We start from the raw sequence: 27,500 nt of genomic DNA on the forward strand, positions 1-27,500 counted from the left end.
TCTTCTAAGCCGTAGTAACAGCCTCTTACATGATCTTTGTCTCCAGTATCCTCAGTTTATTCTCCTTCTCCTGCTGCCATAGGATGGATGGAACCCAAGCACAGCTCTGAGCGTGCCTAATGATCTTTAAAGTCTCTACATGATTGTGGAGTAGAGTCCATGACCCAGATCCCAACTGATCTTTCAATCTCCTCTTCAGTGAGCTTGCTACACTGGCAGATTCTTGGTATTCACGTTCCACTATTCCTCCATTATATCTGTGGACTATAATATTGGGCATTTTATATTTTACACTAGGTCCCTGGGTGATACAAATGGTTTGTACTCGACTACTCACCTAAAGGTTGGCAGTTCAAACTCACCCAGCTGTTCAGTGGAAGAAAGGCCTGGAGATTTTCTGCAAAGATTATATATAGCACAGTTCTTTTCTGTAACACATGAGCTCGCCTTGTGTTGGAATCAATTTCACAGCAATGGTAGTTGTTTTTTTTTTTTTTTTTAATATCACACACACGTATTTTTATGGTTAATGAAAAATATACTTTGGAAAGAGAAGAGAAAAATGAGGACATAAAAAGTTAAAAAAAAAAAAAAAACCCTCTTCCCTGACAAATTACTCCTAAGATACAGGTTTTTGAAATATTCTCATCCTCCTGTTACTTTGTTAACATTCACACCTGGTGCCCTGTATTTACTGTGGGGACCAAGGACACCTAAGCCAACTGCGAAAGAGGAAGGAGCCTGGGTTTCTGAAGCTGGGTGTAGAGAAACGCGGACTTTACACCGGCCACACCCGGTGTCTAGCCTCTTGACTCGATAAAAACTGTTAGCTGCACAAAAGGGCATGTGTTTTCGGTTTCCATCCTGAGTCTTAAAGTGATAGCTGTAATATCCAGCTTGCTTTTCAGCTTCTAAAAGGAGCAATCCCCTTTCCGAAGGAGTCACTTGCAGGAGGAGAGCGCAAGAGGTGAGCAAGGGCAGCTGAAATACCGTTCTCTGGCTCACAGCTACCGCGCCAGGTAAGTTCTTTCCAAAAACAGAGTCTTCCATGTACATTTCTGTTACCTACTAAAAACAGCAATAGCAACACACATTCCGAAATGCCCTGGCAGCGGGAGGAGGCGCGGTGGCTGGATGATGTCTGGCCCAAAGGAGCTTTGCTACCGGCAACTCAGCTTCTCAGTTTGGACCAGAGGCCGCTGTTTGGCGACAGCTCGGGCACCATGTCCCCAGGATGCGCTGCTCCCCCTCCGACATCCTGCCAGGGCTCCTAGATGGCAGATGGAGGAGTGCATCCTACCCTCATCTTTGGAAAGGGGGACTGACGTCCTTTCTCAGATGAGGGAGGAAATTCCATCCCCCTCGCAGAGACTCTGCGGTGGGATGGCTTCCTCCTGTCTCTCACCTCCCTCCCTCGGACTTTGGCTGAGTACCCTCTCTCCTGCATTGGAGAAACAAAGAAAAAACAGGGTCCTTATCTTACTTTTTTTTTTTTTATCTGACAGACACTTTAAATCTCAAAAGATTGTTTCTTGCTTATTTTGGTATTGAGCACACTTAATGTTCCATTGATTCTGCAAAGCTGTATTTTTATGGGATAATTCATCCTCACTCTCTCTCGCCGACTATTAAAAAGAGCTATGAGGTCTAAGCCTGTTAATCAGGCACTGTTTCTAAAAGCTTCTAGTCCGTTCATTCACGGCATCAGATAACCTGTGATCCTTACTGAAAATACGGCTCTTGGGCATTTTTAACTATTACTGCATATGATTCTTATGAACAGTAACTTGGAAACCATTAATGGTCTACCCAGTCTCATTGAACTATCTCATTCTATTTGTTTAATTTGGAATTAAAAGCTTCTTGGCTTAGATATCTGTGTTTTGCATAAAAATAAAAAAGTACTTTGTAAGCTCATGTAATCTTCCCCCAGAATTTTAAAATATTAAATCTAAGGAATAAACTATACATTTCTCCTGCTTATAACACAACCCTGGTGGCACGGTGGTTACAGCTGTTAACCAAAAGGTCAGCAGTTTGAATCTACCAGGCGCTCCCTGGAAACCCTATGGGGCAGTTCTACTCTGTCCTATGGGGTCACTGTGAGTCCAAATCGACTGGACAGCAACGACTAGTAGTAGTAGTAGTATAACACAACAGTAAAAGGCTCAAATTTTACTTGACCAACTCTGTTCCCCACCATTTATAGAAAAAAGAAAAGACATCATATGGTGGAAGTCTGTTCAGAATGAAATTGTTGATGTTTCTGATGAAAATGATCCAGTTACCTTAGTATTTCTTGGTAATTTGCAAATTACATAACATATTGATACATTTTACTGCAAGGCTTAACTTCCTCATTGTATAAACGGTACTTTAATCCTGAAAAGTGAAAAATAGGGGGGGGGGGCCAAGATGGCGGACTAGGTGGACGCTCCCGCGGATCCCTCTTGCAACAAAGACTCGGAAAAACAAGGGAATCGATCACATACATAACAATCTATGAACTCTGAACAACAAGCACAGACTTAGAGACGGAGGACGAACAAATACGGGCAGACAGCGACTGTTTTCAGAACTAGGAGCCAACGCACCAGCTGACTACTTGGAAAATCTAGTTTCCCAGTGATGGCTCGGAGACAGCAGTCCATATCAAACCACATAAAGAAACAGACCATGACAGCTTCTCCAACCCCCCAAACAAAAGAATCAAAATCTTTCCCAAATGAAGATACAATCCTGGAATTATCAGATACAGAATATAAAAAACTAATTTACAAAATGCTTAAAGATATCACGAATGAAATTAGGATAAATGCAGAAAAAGCCAAGGAACACACTGATAAAACTGTTGAAGAACTCAAAAAGATTATTCAAGAACATAGTGGAAAAATTAACAAGTTGCAAGAATCCATAGAGAGACAGCATGTAGAAATCCAAAAGATTAACAATAAAATTACAGAATTTGACAACGCAATAGAAAGTCAGAGGAGCAGACTCGAGCAATTAGAATGTAGACTGGGACTTCTGGAGGACCAGGGAAACAACACCAACATAGCTGGAAAAAAATCAGATAAAAGAATTAAAAAAAATGAAGAAACCCTAAGAATCATGTGGGACTCTATCAAGAAGGATAACTTGCGAGTGATTGGAGTCCCAGAACAGGGAGGGGGGACAGAAAACACAGAGAAAATAGTTGAAGAACTCCTGACACAAAACTTCCCTGACATCATGAAAGAAGAAAGGATATCTATCCAAGATGCTCATCGAACCCCATTTAAGATTGATCCAAAAAGAAAAACACCAAGACATATCATCATCAAACTTGCCAAAACCAAAGACAAACAGAAAATTTTAAAAGCAGCCAGGGAGAAAAGAAAGGTTTCCTTCAAGGGAGAATCAATAAGAATAAGTTCAGACTACTCAGCAGAAACTATGCAGGCAAGAAGGGAATGGGACGACATATACAGAGCACTAAACGAGAAAAACTGCCAACCAAGGATCATATATCCAGCAAAACTCTCTCTGAAATATGAAGGAGAAATTAAGATATTTACAGATAAACACAAGTTTAGAGAATTTGCAAAAACTAAACCAAGACTGCAAGAAATGCTAAAGGAGATTGTTTGGCCTGATGACCAATAATATCAGGTACCAGCACAATACAAGGTCACAAAACAGAACGTCCTGATATCAACGCAACTCAAACAGGGAAAGCACAAAAACAAACAAATTAAGACTAATTCTAAAAAATAAATAAATAAACAAAATAATACACACAACAGGAAATCATGGAAATCAATAGCTAAACGATCAAAATAATCAAAAAGAGGGACTAAATATAGGAGGCATTGAACTGCCAGATGGAGAGTGATACAAGGCGAAATAGAAGGATACAAGTTAGGGTTTTACTTAGAAAAATAGGGGTAAATAAAAAGGTAACCACAAAAAGGAATATCAATTCCATAACTCAAGAAAAAAGCCAAGAAAAACGTAACGACTCAATAAACACAAAGTTAAACATTATGAAAATGAGGATCTCACAAGCTACTAAGAAAAACGTCTCAGCACAAAAAAGCATGTGGAAAAATGAAATGGCCAACAACACACATAAAAAGGCATCAAAATGACAGCACTAAAAACTTACTTATCGATAATTACGCTGAATGTAAATGGACTAAATGCACCAATAAAGAGACAGAGAGTCACGGACTGGATAAAAAAACACGATCCATCTATATGCTGCCTACAAGAGACACACCTTAGACTTAGAGACACAAACAAACTAAAACTCAAAGGATGGAAAAAAGTATATCAAGCAAACAATAAGCAAAAAAGAAGAGGAGTAGCAATATTAATTTCTGACAAAATAGACTTTAGACTTAAATCCGCCACAAAGGATAAAGAAGGACACTATATAATGATAAAAGGGACAATTGATCAGGAAGACATAACCATATTAAATATTTACGCACCTAATGACAGGGCTGCAAGATACATAAATCAAATTTTAACAGAATTGAAAAGTGAGATAGACACCTCCACATATATAGTAGGAGACTTCAACACACCACTTTCGGAGAAGGACAGGACATCCAGTAAGAAGCTCAATAGAGACACGGAAGACCTACTTACAACAATCAACCAACTTGACCTCATTGACTTATACAGAACTCTCCACCCAACTGCTGCAAAATATACTTTTTTTTCTAGCGCACATGGAACATTCTCTAGAATAGACCACATATTAGGGCATAAAACAAATCTTTGCAGAATCCAAAACATCGAAATATTACAAAGCATCTTCTCAGACCACAAGGCAATGAAGCTAGAAATCAATAACAGAAAAACTAGGGAAAAGAAATCAAATACTTGGAAAATGAACAATACCCTCCTGAAAAAAGACTGGGTTATAGAAGACATCAAGGAGGGAATAAGGAAATTCTTAGAAAGCAACGAGAATGAAAATACTTCCTATCAAAACCTCTGGGACACAGCAAAAGCAGTGCTCAGAGGCCAATTTATATCGATAAATGCACACATACAAAAAGAAGAAAGAGACAAAATCAGAGAACTGTCCCGACAACTTGAGCAAATAGAAAGTGAGCAACAAAAGAATCCATCAGGCACCCGAAGAAAACAAATAATAAAAATTAGAGCTGAACTAAATGAATTAGAGAACAGAAAAACAATTGAAAGAATTAACAAAGCCAAAAGCTGGTTCTTTGAAAAAATTAACAAAATTGATAAACCATTGGCTAGACTGACTAAAGAAAAACAGGAAAGGAAACAAATAACCCGAATAAGAAACGAGAAGGACCACATCACAACAGAACCAAATGAAATCAAAAGAATCATATCAGATTACTACATAAAATTGTACTCTAACAAATTTGAAAACCTAGAAGAAATGGATAAATTCTTGGAACAACACTACTTACCTAAACTAACACATACAGAAGTAGAACAACTAAATAGACCCATAACAAAAAAAGAGATTGAAATGGTAATCAAAAAACTCCCAACAAAAAAAAGTCCTGGCCCAGATGGCTTCACTGCAGAGTTCTACCAAACCTTCAGAGAAGACTTAACACCATTACTATTGAAGGTATTTCAAAGTATAGAAAAAGATGGAATACTACCCAACTCATTCTATGAAGCCACCATCTCCCTGATACCAAAACCAGGTAAAGACATTACAAAAAAAGAAAATTTTAGACCTATATCCCTCATGAACATAGATGCAAAAATCCTTAATAAAATTCTAGCCAATAGAATCCAACAACACATCAAAAAAATAATTCACCCTGATCAAGTGGGATTTATACCAGGTATGCAAGGCTGGTTTAATATCAGAAAAACCATTAATGTAATCCATCACATAAATAAAACAAAAGACAAAAACCACATGATCTTATCAATTGATGCAGAAAAGGCATTTGACAAAGTCCAACACCCATTTATGATAAAAACTCTCACCAAAATAGGAATTGAAGGAAAATTCCTCAACATAATAAAGGGCATATATGCAAAGCCAACGGCCAATATCACTCTAAATGGAGAGAACCTGAAAGCATTTCCCTTGAGAACGGGAACCAGACAAGGATGCCCTTTATCACCGCTCTTATTCAACATCGTACTTGAAGTCCTAGCCAGGGCAATTAGGCTAGACAAAGAAATAAAGGGTATTCAGATTGGTAAGGAGGAAGTAAAGCTATCACTATTTGCAGATGACATGATCGTATACATGGAAAACCCTAAGAAATCCTCCAGAAAACTACTGAAACTAATAGAAGAGTTTGGAAGAGTCTCAGGATATAAAATAAACATACAAAAATCACTTGGATTCCTCTACATCAACAAAAAGAACACCGAAGAGGAAATAACCAAATCAATACCATTCACAGTAGCCCCCAAGAAGATAAAATACTTAGGAATAAATCTTACCAAGGAAGTAAAAGACCTATACAAAGAAAACTATAAAACTCTGCTACAAGAAATTCAAAAGGACACGCTCAAATGGAAAAACATACCCTGCTCATGGATAGGAAGACTCAACATAGTAAAAATGTCTGTTCTACCAAAAGCCATTTATACATACAACGCACTTCCAATCCAAATACCAATGTCATACTTTAAGGGAATAGAGAAACAAATCACTAACTTCATATGGAAAGGAAAGAATCCCCGGATAAGCAAAACATTACTGAAAAAGAAGAAGAAAGTGGGAGGCCTCACCCTACCTGATTTCAGAACCTATTATATAGCTACAGTAGTCAAAACAGCCTGGTACTGGTACAACAACAGGCACATAGACCAATGGAACAGAATTGAGAATCCAGATATAAATCCATCCACGTATGAGCAGCTGATATTTGACAAAGGACCAGTGTCAGTCAATTGGGGAAATAATAGTCTTTTTAACAAATGGTGCTGGCATACCTGGATATCCATTTGCAAAAGAATGAAACAGGACCCATACCTCACACCATGCACAAAAACTAACTCCAAGTGGATCAAAGACCTAAACATAAAGACTAAAACGATAAAAATCTTGGAAGAAAAAATAGGATCTACCCTAGGAGCCCTAATACAGGGCATAAACAGAATACAAAACATTACCAAAAATGATGAAGAGAAACCCGATAACTGGGAGCTCCTAAAAATCAAACACCTATGCTCATCTAAAGACTTCACCAAAAGAGTAAAAAGACCACCTACAGACTGGGAAAGAATATTCAGCTATGACATCTCAGACCAGCGCCTGATCTCTAAAATCTACATGATTCTGTCAAAACTCAACCACAAAAAGACAAACAACCCAATCAAGAAGTGGGCAAAGGATATGAACACACATTTCACTAAAGAAGATATTCAGGCAGCCAACAGATACATGAGAAAATGCTCTCGATCATTAGTCATTAGAGAAATGCAAATTAAAACTACGATGAGATTCCATCTGACACCAACTAGACTGGCATTAATTCAAAAATCACAAAATAATAAATGTTGGAGAGGCTGCGGAGAGACTGGAACTCTCATACACTGCTGGTGGGATTGTAAAATGGTACAACCACTGTGGAAATCCATCTGGCGTTATCTTAAACAGTTAGAAATAGAACTACCATACAAACCAGAAATCCCACTCCTCGGAATATACCCTAAAAATACAAGACCCTTCACACAAACAGATATATGCACACCCATGTTTATTGCAGCTCTGTTTACAATAGCAAAAAGCTGGAAGCAACCAAGATGTCCATCAACGGACGAATGGGTAAATAAATTGTGGTATATTCACACAATGGAATACTACGCATCGATAAAGAACAGTGACGAATCTCTGAAACATTTCATAACATGGAGGAATCTGGAAGGCATTATGCTGAGCGAAATGAGTCAGTTGCAAAAGGACAAATATTGTATAAGACCACTATTATAAGATCTTGAGGAATAGAAAAAACGGAAAAGAACACATACTTTTGTGGTTACAAAGGGGGGAGGGAGGGAGGGAGGGAGGGAGAGGGCTTTTTATTGATCAATCTGTAGATGGGAACTGCTTTGGGTGAAGGGAAAGACAACACTCAAAACAAGGAAGGTCAGCCTAATTGGACAGGATTAAAAGTAAAGAGGTTTCCGAGATAAAATGAAAGCTTCAAAGGATAGCGAAGCAGGGGCTGGGGTCTGGGGAACTTGGTTTGAGAGGACTTCTAAATCAATGGGCAAAACAATTCTATTATGAAAACACTCTGCATCCCACTTTGAATTGTGCCACCTGGGGTCCTAAATGCCAACAAGCAGCCATCTAAAATACATTAATTGGTCTCAACCCACCGGGAGCAAAGGCAAAGGAAGAACACCAAGGTCACACGACAACTAAGAACCCAAGAGACAGAAAGGGCCACTTGAACCAGAGACCTGCAATATCCTGAGACCAGAAGAACAAGTTGGTGCCCGGCCACAATCGATGTCTGCCCTGTCAGGGAGCACAAGAGACAACTCCTGAGGGAGCAGGAGACCAATGGGATACAGACCCCAAATTCTCATTAAAAGACCACACCTAATGGTATGATTCCGACTAGAGGAATCCCAGAGACAATGCTCCCCAGAACTTCTGATGGCACAGGACAGGAACCAACCCCGAAGACAAATCATCAGGCATGAAAAGGACTGGTCAGTGGGGGGGAGAGAGATACTGATGAAGAGCGAGCTAATTAAATCAGGTGGACACGGGAGAGTGTGTTGGCAACTCTTGACTGGAGGGGGGATGGGAAGATAGAGAGAGATGGAAGAAGGTAAAATTGGCACGAAATGAGAGACTGTAAGGGCTGACTCAATAGGGGGAGAGCAAGTGGGAGAAGGGAGTAAGATGTATGTAAACCTACATGTGACAGACTGATTGGAATGGTAAATGTTCACTTGAAGCTTAATAAAAATTTAAAAAAAAAAAAAGTGAAAAATAGTTTGAGAGCCTATATGCTGTTAGCTTGGACAGCAATGAATCAGGCAGGAATTATTGTTTTATCCATAATGCTGATAAGCGAGTCTTACCAAAAAACCCAAACCAAACTCATTGCCATCCAGTTGATTCCGACTCAATAGAGACCTATAGGGCAAAGTAGAACTGCCCCATAGGGTTTCCAAGGAGCGTCTGGTGAATTCAAACTGCTGACCTTTTGGTTCGTAGCTGAACTCAACTACTATGCCACCAGGGATTTTGGAGATGTAAATTCCTCTCTAAGGTCTCACAGGCAATAATTAGGGTAGGATTTGAACCCAGGCAGCCTGACTCCAGAATCTCTGCTCTAGCCCTTAGGACTTCTTTGGGTTCTTCTTGCCTGACTCTTCCTCCAAGGTGCTCTCCCTGTCAGCCCTCCCACTGTGTCCACTCTGGCCTGCTTATTCTCTTCAGGGGACACATCCTCTGCTGGCTTGCATGGGAAAGAACTGCTACTGCTTCTGTCCATACCCAATCCTCACCTTCATAGACACTTAAATCTTATCTTCTTAGACACTCAAAATGTTTAAGCAATTTTTATATAGGACTTACTATGTACCAGGCAAGATTTTAAGTGCATTATAAATAATATGAGGTATTTGGAATCTGCTCTAGGAGATAGTTAATATTAGTCTCTCCATTTTATAAGAGGAGAAACTAAGACACAGAAAATTAAGTATCTTTCTATGGTCACACAGTTACTAAAGTGTAGGAACATGGGAATGTTAGCTATTGATGTCTTAGATAACAGAATAAAGGGACAGCAAAACTCCTTGGTCTCAGTCTCTTGGAGTCAGAAACTCTCCACTGCTTTTGAGGAAAACAAAGAGAGGTCTCACCCAGATGTGAGAAGCCTGTCAGATCTGGGCAGATTCTCAAATACCCTGGCTACTGGCCCTCTTCTCTGTCAGCCTATAAACAAGAAATATCCTTTTCTTTCTGTTACATAAACTAATTCCTGGACCAGTATCTTTGTCTACACACTGTAAAGAGCTTTCCTTTTCATTTTGAGAAACAGCGACATTCTTTTTCTCTCCTTCCTTCTCTCAAGGTCATTCCTCCCTCCAATCTGCCTCTTGCTTCCCTCAGTTCACTAAACCTAGCCTCATCAAGGTCAGTGATCATCTCCATTTGTCTCTTTCTCAGGGAGGCCTTGCCTGATCACCCCACATATAAATACAACCCCAACACTCCCTATCCCCTGCTTGTATTTCTCCAAAGCATTTACATGCATATATATTTTTGTGCAATTTTTTAAATTTATTATCTGTCTTCTCCACTAGAATAGAGCTCACATGAGGCAGGAATTTGTATCCACCTTGTTCACAGTTGAATCCTGAGCATATAGAACAGTGCCCTGCACAGGGTCGGTAGTCAATATATAGGGAGCTCCTAGAACCTTTTCTGACCACTCCTTCTCCTCTCCATTAAGTCCCACTCTGCCTCTACTTACCCACCAATTATTAATGTTCTCAGGGACTCATCTGTCCTTTTCTTTCCTTTTCTATTCATTTTATGCATCACACAGGAAAGGTTCTTTGAGAGCTCTTGCAGGGATCAATAAGGTAATGTGTATAAGGCATCTATATAAGACTTTGAAATGGAAGGTGTCTTGGTTGTCTAGTGCTGCTATAACAGAAATATCACAAGTGGATGGCTTTAACGAAGAGAAATTTATTCTGTCACAAGCTAGTAGGCTACAAGTCCAAATTCAGAGCATCAGCTCCAGGGGAAGGCTTTCTATCTCTGTCAGCTCTGGAGGACGGTCCTTGTCTTCTATCTTCCCCTAGACTAGGAGCTTCTCAGTGCAGGGACCCCAGGTCCAAAGGACACACTCTTCTCCTGGGATAACTTTCTTTTTGACATGAGGTCCCCAAGTCTCTCTGCTTGCTTCTTTCTTTTATATCTCAAAAGAGATTGACTTAAATCATAATCTAATCTTGTAGATTGAATCCTACCTCGTTAACATAATTGTTGTTAATCCCACTTCATCAACTTCATAGAGACAGGATTTACAACATGCAGGAAAATCATATCAGATTACGAAATTGTGGAAAATCATGGCATAGCCAAGTTGACACACATTTTTGAGGGACACAGTTCAATCCATAACAGAAGGCTACATACTTTGCTTACAAAACATAGGAAGCTGATATATACATTCCACAAACAGAAAGTTGATATACACGTACCTTGAATAACCATTAGATATGACATTAGGTCCTTGCATTCTACTGAGTGTCTCTTCTGGATTGCAGGTTACCATGGCTTCCACATCCATCATGACGGCCCCCATTTGTTTGGTGGAAAATCAGAAAGAGCAGCTGACGGTGAATCCAAAAGCATTAAAGATTCTTAACGAAATTTCTCAGCCTGTGGTGGTAGTGGCCATTGTAGGGCTGTATCGTACAGGAAAATCCTACCTGATGAACCGCCTGGCAGGACAGAACCATGGTGAGTGTTGTCCTGGGCGAAGGGCCGTTAGTTTGGAACCAGTGATAACACAGTCTCCTCTAGGTCATATTAAGGAAGAGCTGGCTTCTTCCCACTAGAAAAAAACAAAACAGAACGAAAAAAAATTCTGATGCTCATCACCAAATTTATAACTTCAAACTTATGTATCCACAAAATCTGTAGCAAAGAAGAGCTCTTTTCTCCATTAACAAAGAAGAGCTCTTTCAACCCTATGCAAAGATCCACCCCACATGTTCTCTGGATCCCTCCACCTCTGGCAATGATTCTCTTTCTTTCTCCTACATCATTTGTGCATGTGATACAGGATAAAGAGAAGCAGAATCTCTGTATATCTAATATCTCAACAGAGATACCATCTAATTTTTTTTCTCCAGTTCATAGCAACTTTGAGAAATTGTACCCTCTTTCTCTATTTAGTCTTTTCTAAAATGTAAAATATAACACATACATAAAAGTGCAGCATGCATAAATGCACAATAAAACTAATAGACATGAATGAACACCTGTGTAACCAATGCTCAGTTCAAGAAATAAAATATTCCCAATATGCAAAAGCCCAAATCTTATACCCTTGTCACACCCTCACACGTAATCACCGATATTTTAGTTTTCCTGGCATTTCTCTTGATTTTTAAAGATGGTTTTACAACCTATGCATACATTTCCAAAAAAGCAATTTAGTTTGACTTGTTTGTAAACTTTATTTAAATGGATTTATATGGTATGCATTCTTTTGTGTCTTGCGTTTTGGCTCATCAAGAAATTATAAGACTTACTTAGTTTATTATATGTATCTGTAATTTATCTATTTGTACTAAATTATAGTATGCTGTTGTATGAAGATACCAGAATTTCTTTATCCATTCATTGTGGATCAACATTTGTATTATATTCAGCTTTTATCTTTTATGAACAAGGTTGTCATGGATTTTTTTTCTACTTATAACTGTTGCTCATGTACACAAACCACTTGTGTACAGATTCCTGGAACTGGATTTGCTGGATCACAGGATATCTGTGTCTTCAGTTGTTACAGATAATATCAAACACATTCTCAAAGTTTAGGGCAATTTAAATGCTTATTAGCAGTAATCGAGAATTTTCCACAACATTACAAAAATTTGCTGATCTGGTTACTATATAAAACCAAAAACTAAAGCAGTTGCCCTCCGGGAAGTACCAACTCACGGCAATGAGTTGTGTGCCAGAGTACAATTGTGCTCGACTGGGTTTTCAATGGCTGACCTTGTGGAAGTAAGTTGCCAATTTGTTCTTTCAGGGTGCCTCTGGGTGGAGTCAAACCACCAATGTTCTGGTTAGCAGCCTAGCACTTAACTGTTTGCGCCAGTTTGCCTCACTATAAGGGAGGTTGAACACCCTTTCAAATACGTATTTCCCACTATTTCCTTTTTGTGAAATCTTTTTTTCCTACTGGATTGTTTTCTTTGGTTGTTATTGGTTTTCAGGGAATTGCCCACAGTCTGTCAGTGAAGACCTTGTAGCCATTTTTTTTCCCCTCGCTTCCTCTTAGCACCGCTAAGGATTAAAATTTAGTCCACTAAACTCTCAGGGCCACCGTGCTTATCTCACTGTCTCTGTCTTTGTCTCTGTTTCTGTCTTCGTCCCTCACTCCCTCCCTTTTTCCTTATCACTCTTTTTTCTTCTCATTTACTCTGTCTGCTTTCCTTTCTCCATTTCCCCTTCTTGTTTCCCAATTTCCCCCTTGGCTTCTAAGCAAGCATTTTGTCTTTATTTTTATTTTAGGGGAGTTCTTGATCATCAAGAAGGAAGGGGGGACACTTTTCCTTGCCTGGTCCAAATAAATTCATAAGGATATTTTTTGATGGATTGTGGTTCAGAACCTCAGGAGACAGATTTCAACAATGTCCTTTATTTTCCACTCAAGATAAGATCAAGTAATAACCAGGCGATTTCCCAGCACTCTGCTGAGGAAGTCCCTGACCTCAAGATGTTTTAAAATTTCTGACTTGTGTCTCTACCACCCCACCTGTATCACAGGAAGAACAGAAAGAAAAAGATTCACTTCCAGTCATGGTCCATGAGCAAGACCAGGTCGCTATTTCTGTTGCTTTGTTTTTTTTATACCTCTGATGACTAAGATTTATGACCTTCAATTACACCTTGCCCTTCCACATTGGGGCCCTGAAGTTAGGCTTGCTCTATATTATTTAGCAAACATCAAAAATTATCATGATGTAGAAGAGTACAAAGGAGCCCTGGTGGTGCAGTGGTTAAAAACTCTGCTGCTAAGTGAAAAGTGGGTGCTTTGTACCCACCAGCCATTCCATAGGAGAAAGATGTGGCAATCAGCTTCTGTAAAGATTTATGGGGCAGTTCTACTCTTTCTTATAGGGTTGTTTTGGGTAGGAATTCACTCAAGAATGGGCAATGGGTTTAGAAGAGTGCAGACCAACCCATGCTTTTATATTCACTCCTTGGAGAAAACATAGGCTAGGGGGGTAAAATGAATGGCCTGAGCCATGCTGAACCACGTTCCCCTAGAAGTTTCCTTACCACCTCTAGTCTCAGTTGAGGAAAGCACTGCACATGGCAGATGCTCAAAATCTTGGACTCTTTAACAGGATATATTATCCACAGATTCCTGGACATAGCCATCAGATCTTATCTCACTGTGGGTTTAAGCCATTGGAAAGAAAATCCAGCAAGCTTCAAGGGTCTTTACTGCTTTCTCCTCTATTGTATCCCCTTCTTGAAGCAATGAACATTTTTCTGGAAGAGGAGAGAGGAAAAAAAAAAAACAAAACAGGAACAATGGGGAGAAGCAAATCCAACTGATAACCCACTCGAGGGGTAATGAAAGTATTTAATGGAGAGACCATTTACAAGGATAAAGACAGGGCAATGTGAACCAACGAGGGATGGTGAAGCACCTAGACAGTGGTAATAACAGTAGCAGTGTAGCCATTATCATCTCTAGGCCTGAAGAGGCAAGCAAAGAGTGAATAGCAGAATGTGGCAGGATTAGAGTTATTGGGTGAGGCTGAGTGAAAGGAGTTGTGAGCTGATATAGAGGAACAGAGGCACTGAATATTGTGGCCTAGCAGGGTGGAGGTGAGGGAGCGTGTGTCTTCTTTCTGCTCTCCTGGGTACCTCCCACTGGTTGAATTCTACCAGAAGCCAGAGGCCAAGGGAGCCTTCGTGATAGAGGACATAAAGGTCTATGTCCTTGGGCACAGGTCAGGGTGTAGAGCAGGAAGGGTTAATCTGATGGGAAAAGGAGGTGGACAAAGACAACTAGTATATCAGAATTTTATCTGCCAAGCTGAAAATTATGAAGACTTCCTTACCAAGTTATGAAACCTTGGCATGCTTTGACTCCCCCCACTTCACTTCCTGTCCCATCCTTTTCTTCTCTAGATTTATCAAATCCTTTTAATCATTTTTCTACTACTTTCACCCTAGTTGGCCACATCATTATATCAGACTGTTGATATAATGTAGCCCACGGGGAAACAGGCTGGGAGTCAGGGGGCCTGTGTTAAGTTTAGGCTATATGTCTAAGTAGCTGTGCCAACCAGTGACAGTTTCTGGGTTTCAGTCTCTTCATTCAGAAAATGAGCGAGTTGGACAAAATGATCACTTCACTTTTTCCCAGCTCTAAAATTCTTGAAACCTCCTAATGGTTCCAGGATCTAAATTCCTACTTACTTAGGCATTTTAATACCACACTGATTTTCCTAAATTCTTCTTGATTTTTTGTCATCCATCTCAAACAATTAATTAATTTCCATTGTCTAACCAGTCATATCTCCTTAATTGTGCATTCAGACCCCCGAATCACCTATTTCTCAACTACATTTCAGGCTCAATTCTCACTACTCTGTACTGGAAGCCTGTTTCAGCAGAACTGGACTCTAGAAACTGTTCACTCCTTTCTCTTCCCATGTCAAGGTCTCCTCCAGTTAGGTGGTTTTCTCTTAACATGAGACCAAATAAGGAAAAGGAAGCTCTGCATAATGGTAATCCAGAAACAGAGCTGTCTTCTCAGCTCTCTCTCTAATCCCACTATACATTTCATGCTTTTTCTTTCCTCTTGCGCATCAGATAAAAATAGAAACAAATCAAACCCTTTGCTGCAAGTTGATTCTGACTCATAGCAACCCTACAGGACAGAGGAGAACTACTCCATAGGGGTTACAAGGCTGTAATCTTTAGGAAAGCCAACTGCCACATCTTTCTCCTGTGGAGTAGCTGGTGGGTTCAAACCTTCAACCTAGCAGTCAACAGCTAGTGCTTAACAACTGCGCTACCAGAGCTCCTCAGAGTTTGCTAAAAAACCAAACCCAACCCACTGCTGTCGAGTCGATGCTGACTCATAGTGACCCTACAGGACAGAGTAGAACTGCCCGATAGAGTTTCCAAGGAGTGCCTCGTGGATTCGAACTGCCAGCCTCTTGGTTAGCAGCCATAGCACTTAACCACTACACCAGCAGAGTTTCTACAGTTTAATAAAGTTTCCATTAATTCTGTAACATGATATAGTTTGACTCTTTAAAGGAATAAGGTGAGCAGGGGATACAAAGTGTTTCTTGAGAAGGGACTTAATATATATAACAGTTTGATTGGCTTTTCTTGCTTAAATGGAAGAAACTCCTCTCCATGCTAGGCACTTGCCATACTACAATTTTAATTAACCTTTGCAGCTCCTGAGCAGCCTGGACTATCTGCTATCACTGATGTTGCTTTACTTTCTTCCCTATAGGCTTCCGTCTGGGCTCCACGGTGAGGTCTGAAACCAAGGGCATCTGGATGTGGTGTGTACCTCACCCCTCCAAACGCAGGCACACCCTGGTCCTTCTGGACACCGAGGGCCTGGGCGATGTGGAAAAGGTAAGACAGAGAGTCATGGAGAAGTCATCTTTGCTCTTGACTCTCATTTACCTTTTAATTTGCCACGTTAATCCAACTTTTGTGACATGTTGTTATGATAAAATTAGGGATAATTAGGTTAAATTTTATTTCCTTGAATTTATTTCCTTTGTATGCTCAAATATTATTGGTATATTAGGGATAGATCTTCTTTTGTTTAACACTAGGATGAATAAAAATATTAATAAATGCTTTCTGAGCAGTTGAATTTCAGGGCTCTGTGCTAAGTGTTGTAGGTAAAGAGTGAATAAGGCAAAGGCCCAGAGCCTAGTTGAAGACTCAACATGTACAAAGTGTGATCAGCATCAGTCGTCATGAATGCAAGAAAGTGAACACCTAACCCAGACCTATGGGTTAGAGGGAACTATGATTCATGGGATCAATGGGAGCTACCAGTTAAAGAATGTGGAGCCGATGGGGTTGGAGGTAGAAACCATGAGATTAGGGTTTCAGTGAAGTAATCTATCTAAATAACCTTCAGAAAAGCTTCATCTACGTGAGGAATATTCATAAAGATTTTTGTTCAAGACTCTGGGCTTTGGAGATTAACTCTCCACTAGCTTCTCTATAAAACCATGAGCTTGACCCACGAAAAACATTGTAAATGGGACAATTTTAGGTATTTTGTCTTTATAATATTAAATGCAATGAATCATTTCTCCTTATTTAATTTCTCCTTTTTCCTTATTGAGTCTAAGTTCAAAGTAGCAGCAGTAGATATTTGGTGTTCATTACTGCCAAAAAAAAAATAACAACAAAAAATTTGGGGAGATTTTACCCTGAATCTCTTTTCCAGGCTCAGTTTCTGCTCCTTCACACCTACCCCATGCTTCACTTAAATGGAATAACTCTAGAATACTTCTAAATGACTCATACTCTCTAACATTTCTGACGTGATTTGTGTTGATTTAGACACCTGTATGATCCCTTTTCCTATACAAGTTCATATTCTATGAATTCCTAAAAGACTAGCTATTTTCAGTCTCCTGACATCCTATACCAGTCAGATGTACATCTTCTCCTCACTTATTGACTAACTCATTTTCAGACATTTCGTATTTACTACAATAGTAAAAAATCGACTATGTGACTGTTTTGTGCATTAATGATGTACATCTGGCAGTAACGAATGCCGAGGTGCAAGGTGAGAGTGACGCTGACTGTGATGGTTAAGGTTATGTGTCGACTTGGCTGGGCCATGATTCTCAGTGTTTTGGCACTTATGTTATGACATAGTCATCGTCCATTTTGTGATCTGATGTGGCCATCTTCCATTACTGCATAATGCCAATTTTGCCTAAAGACCTGCTCTTTGGAACCTAACCACGTCAGTAAGTGAGGAGAGGGTGTGGTCATTTCTTGCTCTGAATCCGCAGCGTACTTATTGCTATTTATTGGCCTTACCTCTTTTTCTTTTACATTGTAACTATTGGGCCACTCCTGGCAGAGATTATAGTCTTGGTTGCAATTATATGTTCACATGTTTATCTACCTTTCTGGAAAGTCATCTTCTTGAGGTTAGGAACAACCATATAGAACTTTGTACTCATACAACCAAAGTGTCCAGAGTTTATGGATGCCCAATGAACAGTTGTTTAATTTAATGAAATAATATTTCATCCTTAATATAGTCCTCAGTCAAGAAAAAAAAATTGCTGAAGTTATTGTCCACCTTTTACTGAGTACCTACTGTGATCTAAACTATGTATTAAACATTTTACACACATTGACAGTGTCATTCACTTAGTTAAAAAAAAGAAAGAACCTGAAGCCCTGAGAGTGATCAATGTAAGTAAAAATATGAGGTTTGAATTTAACATTGTTTTCAAAAGGTATGCTATCTTCCCTATTCAGCTATAGAACAGCTGAAGTAGTAAATGCACAAATCAAATCAATGAACAAACAAATGAAGAGCAGACTCCCATGTCTCTTGCTCTAATGTGCTTTCTAGGGTGACCCTAAGAATGACTCGTGGATCTTTGCACTGGCTGTGCTCCTGAGCAGTACCTTTGTCTACAACAGCTTGTCCACCATCAACCACCAGGCTCTGGAGCAGCTACAGTATCCTTCCAGGAACCCAACCACCATGTTTGTGGAGCTTATGGGAATGGAAACTGAGACTATTTCTTTTTTCTTGTGATTCAGTTTTCATGAATGAGGAAAAGGGAACATGGGGCAAATTAGAATGTTTATAAAATTTATTTCCAAGTGAGATCTGGGAATTGTGGTGTTGAATACTACTCCTTCCTTAGCTAACCTCCCAGCTATGTGACTGAACTAACAGAGCTAATCAGGGCAAAATCCTCCTCCAGATCTGATGAGGTAGAGGATTCCACTGAGTTTGTGAGTTTCTTTCCAGACTTTGTTTGGGCTGTTCGTGATTTCAGCCTGGAGCTGAAGTTAGGTGAATGCTCTATCACCGAAGATGAGTACCTGGAGAATGCCTTGAAGTTGATTCCAGGTATCAGTGCATGTTCTGGGGCGTGGAAGGTTCAGTAGAGGGTGATATATATCAAGTGAGCCTTGTCGTTCAGCATTTGAAGTCAACATGTATTTGAGACTGGATAGAGGCCCAGGAAAATGGTGATTGAGGGGAAGGCATGATTTTAGTGGGTTATTATTACCTGAAAATATCCAGTGGCTGGAGTTTAAGCTCACTGAGGAAATTTAAGGCCCAGTGTTGAACCAAATGATTTCAGAGCCATTGGTACCATGAAAAAAAAAATTTCAAATTACAATCACTTCTATAACTTCTTAAGGTCCACATACCTGTGTTCCTTATTAAGTGCGCCTCCTGGTTTGAGAAAAAGAGTTCAAGAAATTGGAAGTTGTTAAACACAGAATCACAGTGAAATCAAATGGCATAGTTTTCAAAATATATTTCAGGAGGCATATTTTAGTAAATGATCCCTGGTGGCTCAGGGGGCAGTTCTACTCTGTCACGTGGGATCAGTATGAGCCTAAATCAACTCAATGGCACACAACAACATATTTTACTAGCTTTGAGAGTTACATCTGTGAGAGTGAAACCTGTGAGAGCCGGAACATGGCAGGACTGCCTTGTTTTTGCAAGTCTTATGAGTTTTCTGCCTTTGACAGGGTGCAGTCTTACTACTTCGCTATCACTCATTTTAGTGGAAAATATTCGAGTTTTACTTTTCTCACAGGTTTGCACCTTATAAAGGTTCTGGCTTTTGCAGGCTTTGCTGCATACTAAAGTCAGAAAAAAAATTGAGATATCCTTTCAGAAAGACTGTCAAATCCTGTTTTGTTCTGTTAACGTCACATACATCATTCTACATCCTTAAGTGATAAGTTATCATTTTAATATTATGAACTTATTACATGGATTACATTTAGGAGGGTGTCTAACTGATAGCATTAGAAAGAATATCCATTTTCATTTATTCATTTCTTCAACAAACACTTATTAAACAGCTGATATCTGCCACAGTATCTCTCTGCAAGACATGGTCAAGTCCTGTATAATGTGAGGTAGGGAAGTTGTGAGGTCTCCAAATTACATTCGGGCTAACCCTACTCATTGAAGGCTTTTGCTGAAAGAATCTCTAAAAGTATTTATGATGTGTGTATTTTGGGGCTCCGATTTTAAATTTTTCTTTATTGACCTGAGTATCACCTCTCCTCATAATATTTTTCCAGCAACATCTTATCCTTATATCAAGCATTACTTTGTTTTTGAAACCACATTTTATTTCTGACACAAGGGCGGTAAGATCAGAAAAGTACTTCTGATCAGTTCTTTTTATGTGTCAGTCATTCAATAAACATTTATTAAACGATTACTGAACTCCATACACAGATTAAGGAAACCAAATGTAAGTTTGTTTACTTGGGATAGATGCTACCATTTCCTCTCCAGAACTGCCTCCTTGACTCTTTATTCTGTCCACAAATGGATTTTTTAATTTTTTTTTGCTTTGGGTAAATTGGCTCAAGGCTGATTTGCCCAATTGGATAAAAGGAGATTTAAAGACAAGAGAGTACACTGATGCACAGGTCCCTGGAAATAAAAGTCAACAGATTCCTTTCCTGAAGGCTTCCCCTTCAATGATTGCTCTTTTTCTAATTTGGCAGGTAGGAATTCCAAAATCCAAAATTCCAACCTGGCTAGAGAGTGTATCAGGCATTTCTTCCCAAAACGGAAGTGCTTTGTCTTTGACCGGCCAACAAATAAAAAAACTCTCTTAGCCCATATTGAAGAGCTGCCAGAAGAGCAGCTGAATTGTCATTTCCAGAGGCAAGCAAAAAACTTCTGTTCCTATATCTTCACCCACTCAAAGACCAAGACTCTGAGAAAAGGCATCATTGTCACCGGGGACCGTGAGTCACCTTTGCCCCAAGCATGTCTCTCTGTGGATCAGTGTGTGGTGAAGCTGTGATTGTTCTGTGGGTTTCTCTGTAATTCTGTTTGCATTTGTATATGAATGTCCAGAAGCAGACATTCATGCCGCACATAGTAATGCATTTTTCTTAAGTATTTTCTCTCTACCTGAGAGTTTATTGAGACCAAATGTATCTTAAGAAAATAATCCACTAATCATACAGACACAAATTGCTGTTAAGGAGAGAAGATCTGTGTTGTGTAGAGAAGTCCTATGGGATACAAGTGCCTCTCAGGGTAGAATAGATAGTTCATAAAATTACACAAATCAGAAAATACACAGTAGGCCATGAGTCCCTGCAAGCCCATTGAGATTTTGAAAAAGGAAGTTAAACATAATCTACATACAGGGCCATATTCATGAGCATATGACCTGTGCAGTTGTATGGTGTCCGTGCTGAAATGGGTCCATACTTGGTTTAATGTTCTATGTTGTCATCTTGAAATTGTTTTTCTTTCTTTTTCCACAAAGAACCTATATTTCTTTTGGAACTGACTCTATAAGTTATGTAATTACTTTGACTATCTAGTAAACATTTTTTATTTTATTTAAATAGAAATGTATTTTTCCAGGAATCACTGGAAAAGATATTGGTTGTGATCAATAATTCAATTTTATATAGTAATGAAATGGAGGATCACAAAAGAAAGAATAAATAGGGGAAAAAGTGATGTTACTTTAAGGAAATGGATTCATCAAAAAAGAAAAGAAGGGAAAGAAGTTCATGTTAAATTTAGAATGCTGATCACTAAAAGTTTTTAAAACAGTAAGCGAGAACTTGATATTTATCCCTAAATTTGTTCATTTGCTGGCTCATTCAGGGCTGGGGACTCTGGTGAAGACATATGTGGGTGCCATCAACAGTGGAGCAGTACCTTGTTTAGAGAACGCGGTAACAACTCTGGCCCAACGTGAGAACTCGGCAGCTGTGCAGAAGGCAGCTGACCACTACAGCGAGCAAATGGCCCAGCGTGTGAGGCTCCCGACAGCCACGCTCCAGGAGCTGCTGGACGTGCACTCGGCCTGTGAGAGGGAAGCTATTGCACTCTTCATGGAGCACTCCTTCAAGGACGACAAGAGGGAGTTCCACAAACAGCTCGTGGTACTTGTCTTAGCACTTATCATTCCTGATTCCTGTCCATCTTTTTGACTCCATGCTTCATGTCTTTCATGTAGTAGAAGGAGCTTGGATTGTAGGGAGTGACAGGGATCTACAGGGCTGCCATTCACTTTTTTTCTAAAAGATGTGTACTTCATTTTTTATTTCTGTACAACAGATTATTATGAACTTAGCATTCACACACTTATCAGCTCATGGTTTTTTATTTCAGAAGTTCAGCACAGCATGTATGGGTTCTCTGCTCAGGGTATCACAAATTAAAATTGAGGTGTCTTCTGGGCTTTATTCTCAACTGGAGGCTCTGGGGAACACCACTTTATCTTCATGCCAACAATGGATTCATCAAATCCTTCTCTTTAATCTCTCTGACTTCCTCTTCTGCCAACAGCTGGGAATCACTACTTTTAAAAATCAAGAACCATTGCCATCGAATCGATTATGACACATAAGGACCCTGTAGGACAGAGTAGAACTGGTGGAAAGGGTTTCTAAGGAGCAGCGAGTGGATTTGAACTGCTGACTTTTTGGTTAGCAGCCAAACTCTTACTCACACTCAAATCCTATTTGAGAGAATTCATGAAGGGTTCCAAAGTCTTCTCAGAGTGCATTTAAGTCATTACTGTGTTGGTTGCTTTTTCATGTTTACATTTTCATCCATAGCAACCCAGGTTCTCTGAGGAAACTCTCCTTCCAGCCAAATTCACTTTTCTATTACTCGTTGCGATTGTTGGATCACTGTTAATTATGCTGTACAGCTAGGGAAACCATAGAGTTCATGTCGTCCACCCCTACCACTTATATATTATATATATCATTGTACTTGACCAGTGTTTAACACAAGTCTTCTGACTCCAATCCGAGGCTATCAGCCGGCTTCTTCCAAGAGGACCATCCTTTCTAAAAGCTTCTCTCTATTGTATTTCTCGACATTTCCCTGCAGTGCACCATAGAGAAAAAGAAGGAAGACTTTATGCTGCAGAATGAAGAGGAATCTGTGAAATACTGCCAGACTGAGCTTAACCAACTTTCAAAGCCCCTGATGGAAAGTATTTTAAGAGGAACTTTCTCTGTTCCTGGAGGACACAGTCTCTACTTAGAAGCAAAGAAAAAAGTTGAACAGGGCTATGAGCAAGTGCCCAGGAAAGGAGTTAAGGTGAGGAATAAGGGAAGAGGAGGGAAGGTCAGCAGAGTAGAGGCAGGGAGCCTTTGTCCTACTGAAAATCTAAGACGACAGCACCAGTAGTGGGGAAAAAGTATAGCATGCTGAGTTCTCAACATTTTTAGTTTTATATCCACGGTTAGTTAGAAACTCTTGAAGAAATCACAAATATTTATTTCAAAGCAAGGAATTAGAATCAGAAATCCATATGACAAAAAACATTTCTTTCATTTTTCAAACAATGTGATCATTTTGTGCTAATGCCAAAAGCCAAACTAGCTGCCATCAAGTCAACTCCAACTCATAGTGATCCCATGTGTGTCAGAGGAGAACTGCTCCATAGGATTTTCAATGGCTGTGATCTTTCAGAATTAGATCACCAGGCCTTTCTCCTGAGGCACCTCTGGGTGGGTTCAAACCACCAACCTTTTGGTTAGTAGTTGAGCACTTAATGTTTGCACCATGCAGGGACTCCATGCTAAGTACAGGAAATACAATATTAAAGAAATAATCTTTGTTCTTAGGAAGGTCATGATCATTTTGAGACAGAGAAATAGTCAGTTGGATATGGTGTGATAAGGGTCATCATAATGTTATGCACACATAGTAATGAGGATGATGACTATGATAATTATAGTGGCTAGCACATATTGAGCACTTATTTCTTATACCAGGCATGGTCTTAAGACTTTTGTTGGATTATAACTTAATCCTCAGAATAATATTATTCTCATTTTATATATATAAAGATTTGGTGATCTGCTTCCGTAAAGATTACAGCCTATAAAACATTATGGTGGGGCAGTTCTACTCTGTCACATGGGCTCACTATGAGTCAGAATCAATTCAATGACACCTAACAACAACAACAACAATGCTATTATAGCATTACTACTGTTATCCACATTATACAGTTGAGAAATATGATACACAGAGAGGTTTACAAGTTGCTCAGTGTCACACAGAAAACGAGTGGTAGAGCTAGTAGGGCAGCTCAGAGTACTTAGCATCTATTCCAAACCAGGAATGCATTCAAGGAAAGCTTCCTGCAAGAGATGATAGGCAATAAAAGTTGAAGTATTGATCGATGTTATCCTAGTTAAGAAAGTATAGAACAACATCCAGGTAGAAAAAAAAAAGAATGTGCAAATATGTGAAACAACATATGCGTTTGTAGAACTGCACACAAGGCTGGTTGGCTGTTACCAAAGGAAACAGCTGTGATGGAAGGTTTTCATGTCCCCCAAAGGGGCTTGGAATTTATGCTGTAGTCACAGAAGAAAGGAAGCTCTGGGGGAATCCCAAGCAGGTTTTAAATTATTCAGGGTCAGATTTGGGGTTTTATGAAACAGTAATTCTCCAGTAAGAGACTAGATCTCTGCTGCCTGCCATGTCTTTGATCCTTCTTGTTTCCTCAGGCAACTGAGGTCCTCAAGAGCTTCCTGCAATTACAGATGGCAATAGAGAAATCCATCCTGCAGTCAGACAGAGCACTCACAGATGGAGAGAAGGCCATAGCAGGTACAGGGGCAGGGCTCAGCCCACAGTGGGGTAGAGAGGCTCCTGCAAAGCCCTCTGAGGACCTAAGATGAAGATCTTCTGAAATAATGAGCTTCCTGTCTTCTATGGAACACACACTCTGTTGAGTCTGAAAAGAACCAGAGGGAGTTGTGGTTGTATGTCCAACTAGATAATTAGGGCCTATCCCATCACATTCTGAAGAGTATCTTTGAAGGTGTCGATACAAGGATAATTCAGAGAGTTGCACTCTCCCTTTTTTAAAGTCATTTTAATCTCCGAGCACAAGAGGATACAGCTCAGGCTTGACCTGTTGTTTTCTTCCCTCTCTACAACCTTTGTGGGACAGCGGAGCGGGCCAAGATGGAGGCAGCTGAGAAGGAAAAGGAGCTGCTGAAACAGAAACAGGAGGAGCAGCAACAAAAGATGGAGGCTCAAGAGAGGAGCTTCAAGAAAAACATGGAGCAATTAAAAGAGAAGATGGACAGAGAAAGAGAAAACCTTCTGAGAGAGCAGGAAATGATGTTTGAGCATAAACTGAAGGTAAGTGTGCCCTGGGAGTCCTCAGTGTCTGAGGGAGAATGCCATGGTACCTAAAGAAGGGAAGGGTCAAAATTTGAAACAAAAACATGGTCTTGGCAGGAAACACATGAAACATTTGGTTTACTAAAATCTGAAATCCATCTGAACCCTGCTGAAGTCCTAAAATCTCCAAGACTCCAGTACCTTCTTTAGTGCTAGGCTCTGGACAGGACAAATAAATTCCCCCAGAGCATGGGCTGCCATTTGTTGTGATTATACAGTAGTATCATTATGCCCTTGTTGAATATGGCCTTAGACCTATAGTCTTAGGCTTCCTGGTACAACATTGAAGAGACCTGAAATAGATCCATCGGGCCTTGAAAGATTAGACTTGGCCTGGTATGAAATAAAGGGTGCAAAATCTCTGATACTCGCTGCATTTGTTTCCAAATCTGCTGGAGTCAACCTACGCATCCTGGAGTGAAATGCATTCATTGTCCTGACCTGGATCTTGATAAGCAGTTTCCTATACAGGGTCAGCAGTTCCCATTACTTGTTAGATGTGTGTGGCCATGCTCCCTCAGTTGGAACTGAGAATTAATTTGCACCAAATGTACATTCCCTCCAAAGGGCATCCTTTCAGCTGGAAAGCATTGTGACCTAGCCACAGTGCTGCTCCCCACTCTCAGTGAGTTGGTGGTGATGGAATTTTAGGAATGTTGCAACCATGGAAACATGTGAAGACACTGGAAAAACTCATCCAAGAGCTCTGTAAGGTGGTGGAGAAATATACATGCTCACAGCTGGAGAAATTGTTAAATGCAAAACCGTGATTCTTGATAATTGTCTTTTTTAAAAGATACCCTCTTTTGCCTTTATAGGTCCAAGAAGAACTGCTTAGAGAAGGATTTGAAAAGAAATCTGAGAAATTAAAAGAAGAGATAAATTGGCTAAAGGAAGAGATAAATCGGCTAAAAGAAGAGATTGAAAAGACTAAAAAGAAACGCTCAGGATTTTCACAGTTCCTTTATGACGCTGGCAATATGGTATCGGTAGAACTACCTGATGTTAGCAAACTACTTGGGGCAGGGGTGAAGCTTCTCAGCTCACATATTAAATAGGTTGGAATTCATGTTAGACAAATTATAAAATGAGGTTTCTTTTGTTTTAATAGCTTAATACCAGTGGCTCATTTTTAAAAAATATGTCATCCTAGTTTTATTCAAGAAAAGTTTAAAAGTAAAGATTACTGTCATGGATTGAATTGTGTCCCCCCAAAATGTGTGTATTAACTTGGTTAGGCCACGATTCCCACTATTCTGTGGTTGTCCTCCATTTTGTGATTATAATTTTATGTTAAAGAAGATTAGGGTGGGATTGTAACACCCTTAGCAGGTCACATCCCTGATCCAATGTAAAGGGAGTTTCCCTGGAGTGTGGCCTGTAGCACCTTTTATCTCTCCAGAGATAAAAGGAAAGAGAAGCAAGTAGAGAGTTGGGGACCTCATACCACCAATAAAGCTGTGCCAGGAGCGGAGCACACCCTTTGGACCTGAGGTTCCTGCCGCGGGCGAGATGCTCCCAGACCAAGGAAAGACTGATGCATCACAATGACTTTCTTCCAGAGAGGACAAAGAGAGAAAGCCTTCCCCTGGAGCTGATGTCCTGAATTTGGATTTGTTGCCATCTCAACTGTGAGAGAATAAACTTTTCCTTGTTAAAACCATCCACTTGGGGTATTTCTGTTATAGCAGCACTAGATGACTAAGACAATTACCAAAGGTTGTGTTCCTCAAACTAAATTTTGATTTAATTAATTAAGAAATGGGAAACAAGTTGAAGATAATGAAATTGTTCATAGAAAAGATACAGGCAAAGCAAAACCACAAGTGGAAAGATGAAGAAAATGTAGTTTATATCACATACATGGAGATAATTTCTTTAGACTGTTAGGAGCTGCCAAAAATCAGTGATAATAAGAACAGCAGAAAAACCAAAAAACCAAACCCATTGCTGTCAAGTTGGTTCCGATGCATAGTGACCCTATAGGACAGAGTAGAAGTGCCCCATGGAGCTTCCAAGGAGCAGCTGGTGAGTTTAAACTGCCAACCATTTGGTTAGCAGCTGTAGCTCTTAGCCACTGTGCCACCAGGGCTCCAAAAGGAACAACAATTGCATTTTAAAAACAGGCAAACATATTGAAACAAAATGAAAATGTTTAATTTTGTGCATAATAACGACGTGCAAAGTGAAACTATGAGGTACCTCTAGGAATGGCAAGGAAGACCACTTTTGATGGGATGTGGAGTTGGCAAGTATTTCAGGAAATGAGCAATCTCTCATATTTGCCTGTGAGAGTGTAAGGCAGTGCAATTACATATCAAAATGTTA

General features: G+C 39.8%; 1 protein-coding gene across 1 annotated transcript; it reads left to right on the forward strand.

The window, feature by feature from the left end:
* Positions 1-804: 804 nt before the first annotated feature.
* LOC100662482 (guanylate-binding protein 3-like) lies at positions 805-27,150 on the forward strand. The gene is made up of 11 exons (XM_003411103.4): positions 805-1,019; positions 11,257-11,452; positions 16,218-16,345; positions 18,336-18,445; positions 18,649-18,845; positions 20,483-20,728; positions 21,612-21,892; positions 22,851-23,063; positions 24,488-24,590; positions 24,937-25,130; positions 25,991-27,150. Exons 2-11 carry the CDS (start codon positions 11,263-11,265, stop codon positions 26,228-26,230), a joined length of 1,902 nt encoding a protein of 633 aa, XP_003411151.2. The 5' UTR covers positions 805-1,019; positions 11,257-11,262; the 3' UTR covers positions 26,231-27,150.
* The last annotated feature ends 350 nt before the right edge of the window (positions 27,151-27,500 follow it).

This window comes from Loxodonta africana, chromosome 3 (assembly GCF_030014295.1).
Source record: "Loxodonta africana isolate mLoxAfr1 chromosome 3, mLoxAfr1.hap2, whole genome shotgun sequence".
Classification (NCBI taxonomy): Eukaryota; Metazoa; Chordata; class Mammalia; order Proboscidea; family Elephantidae; genus Loxodonta; species Loxodonta africana.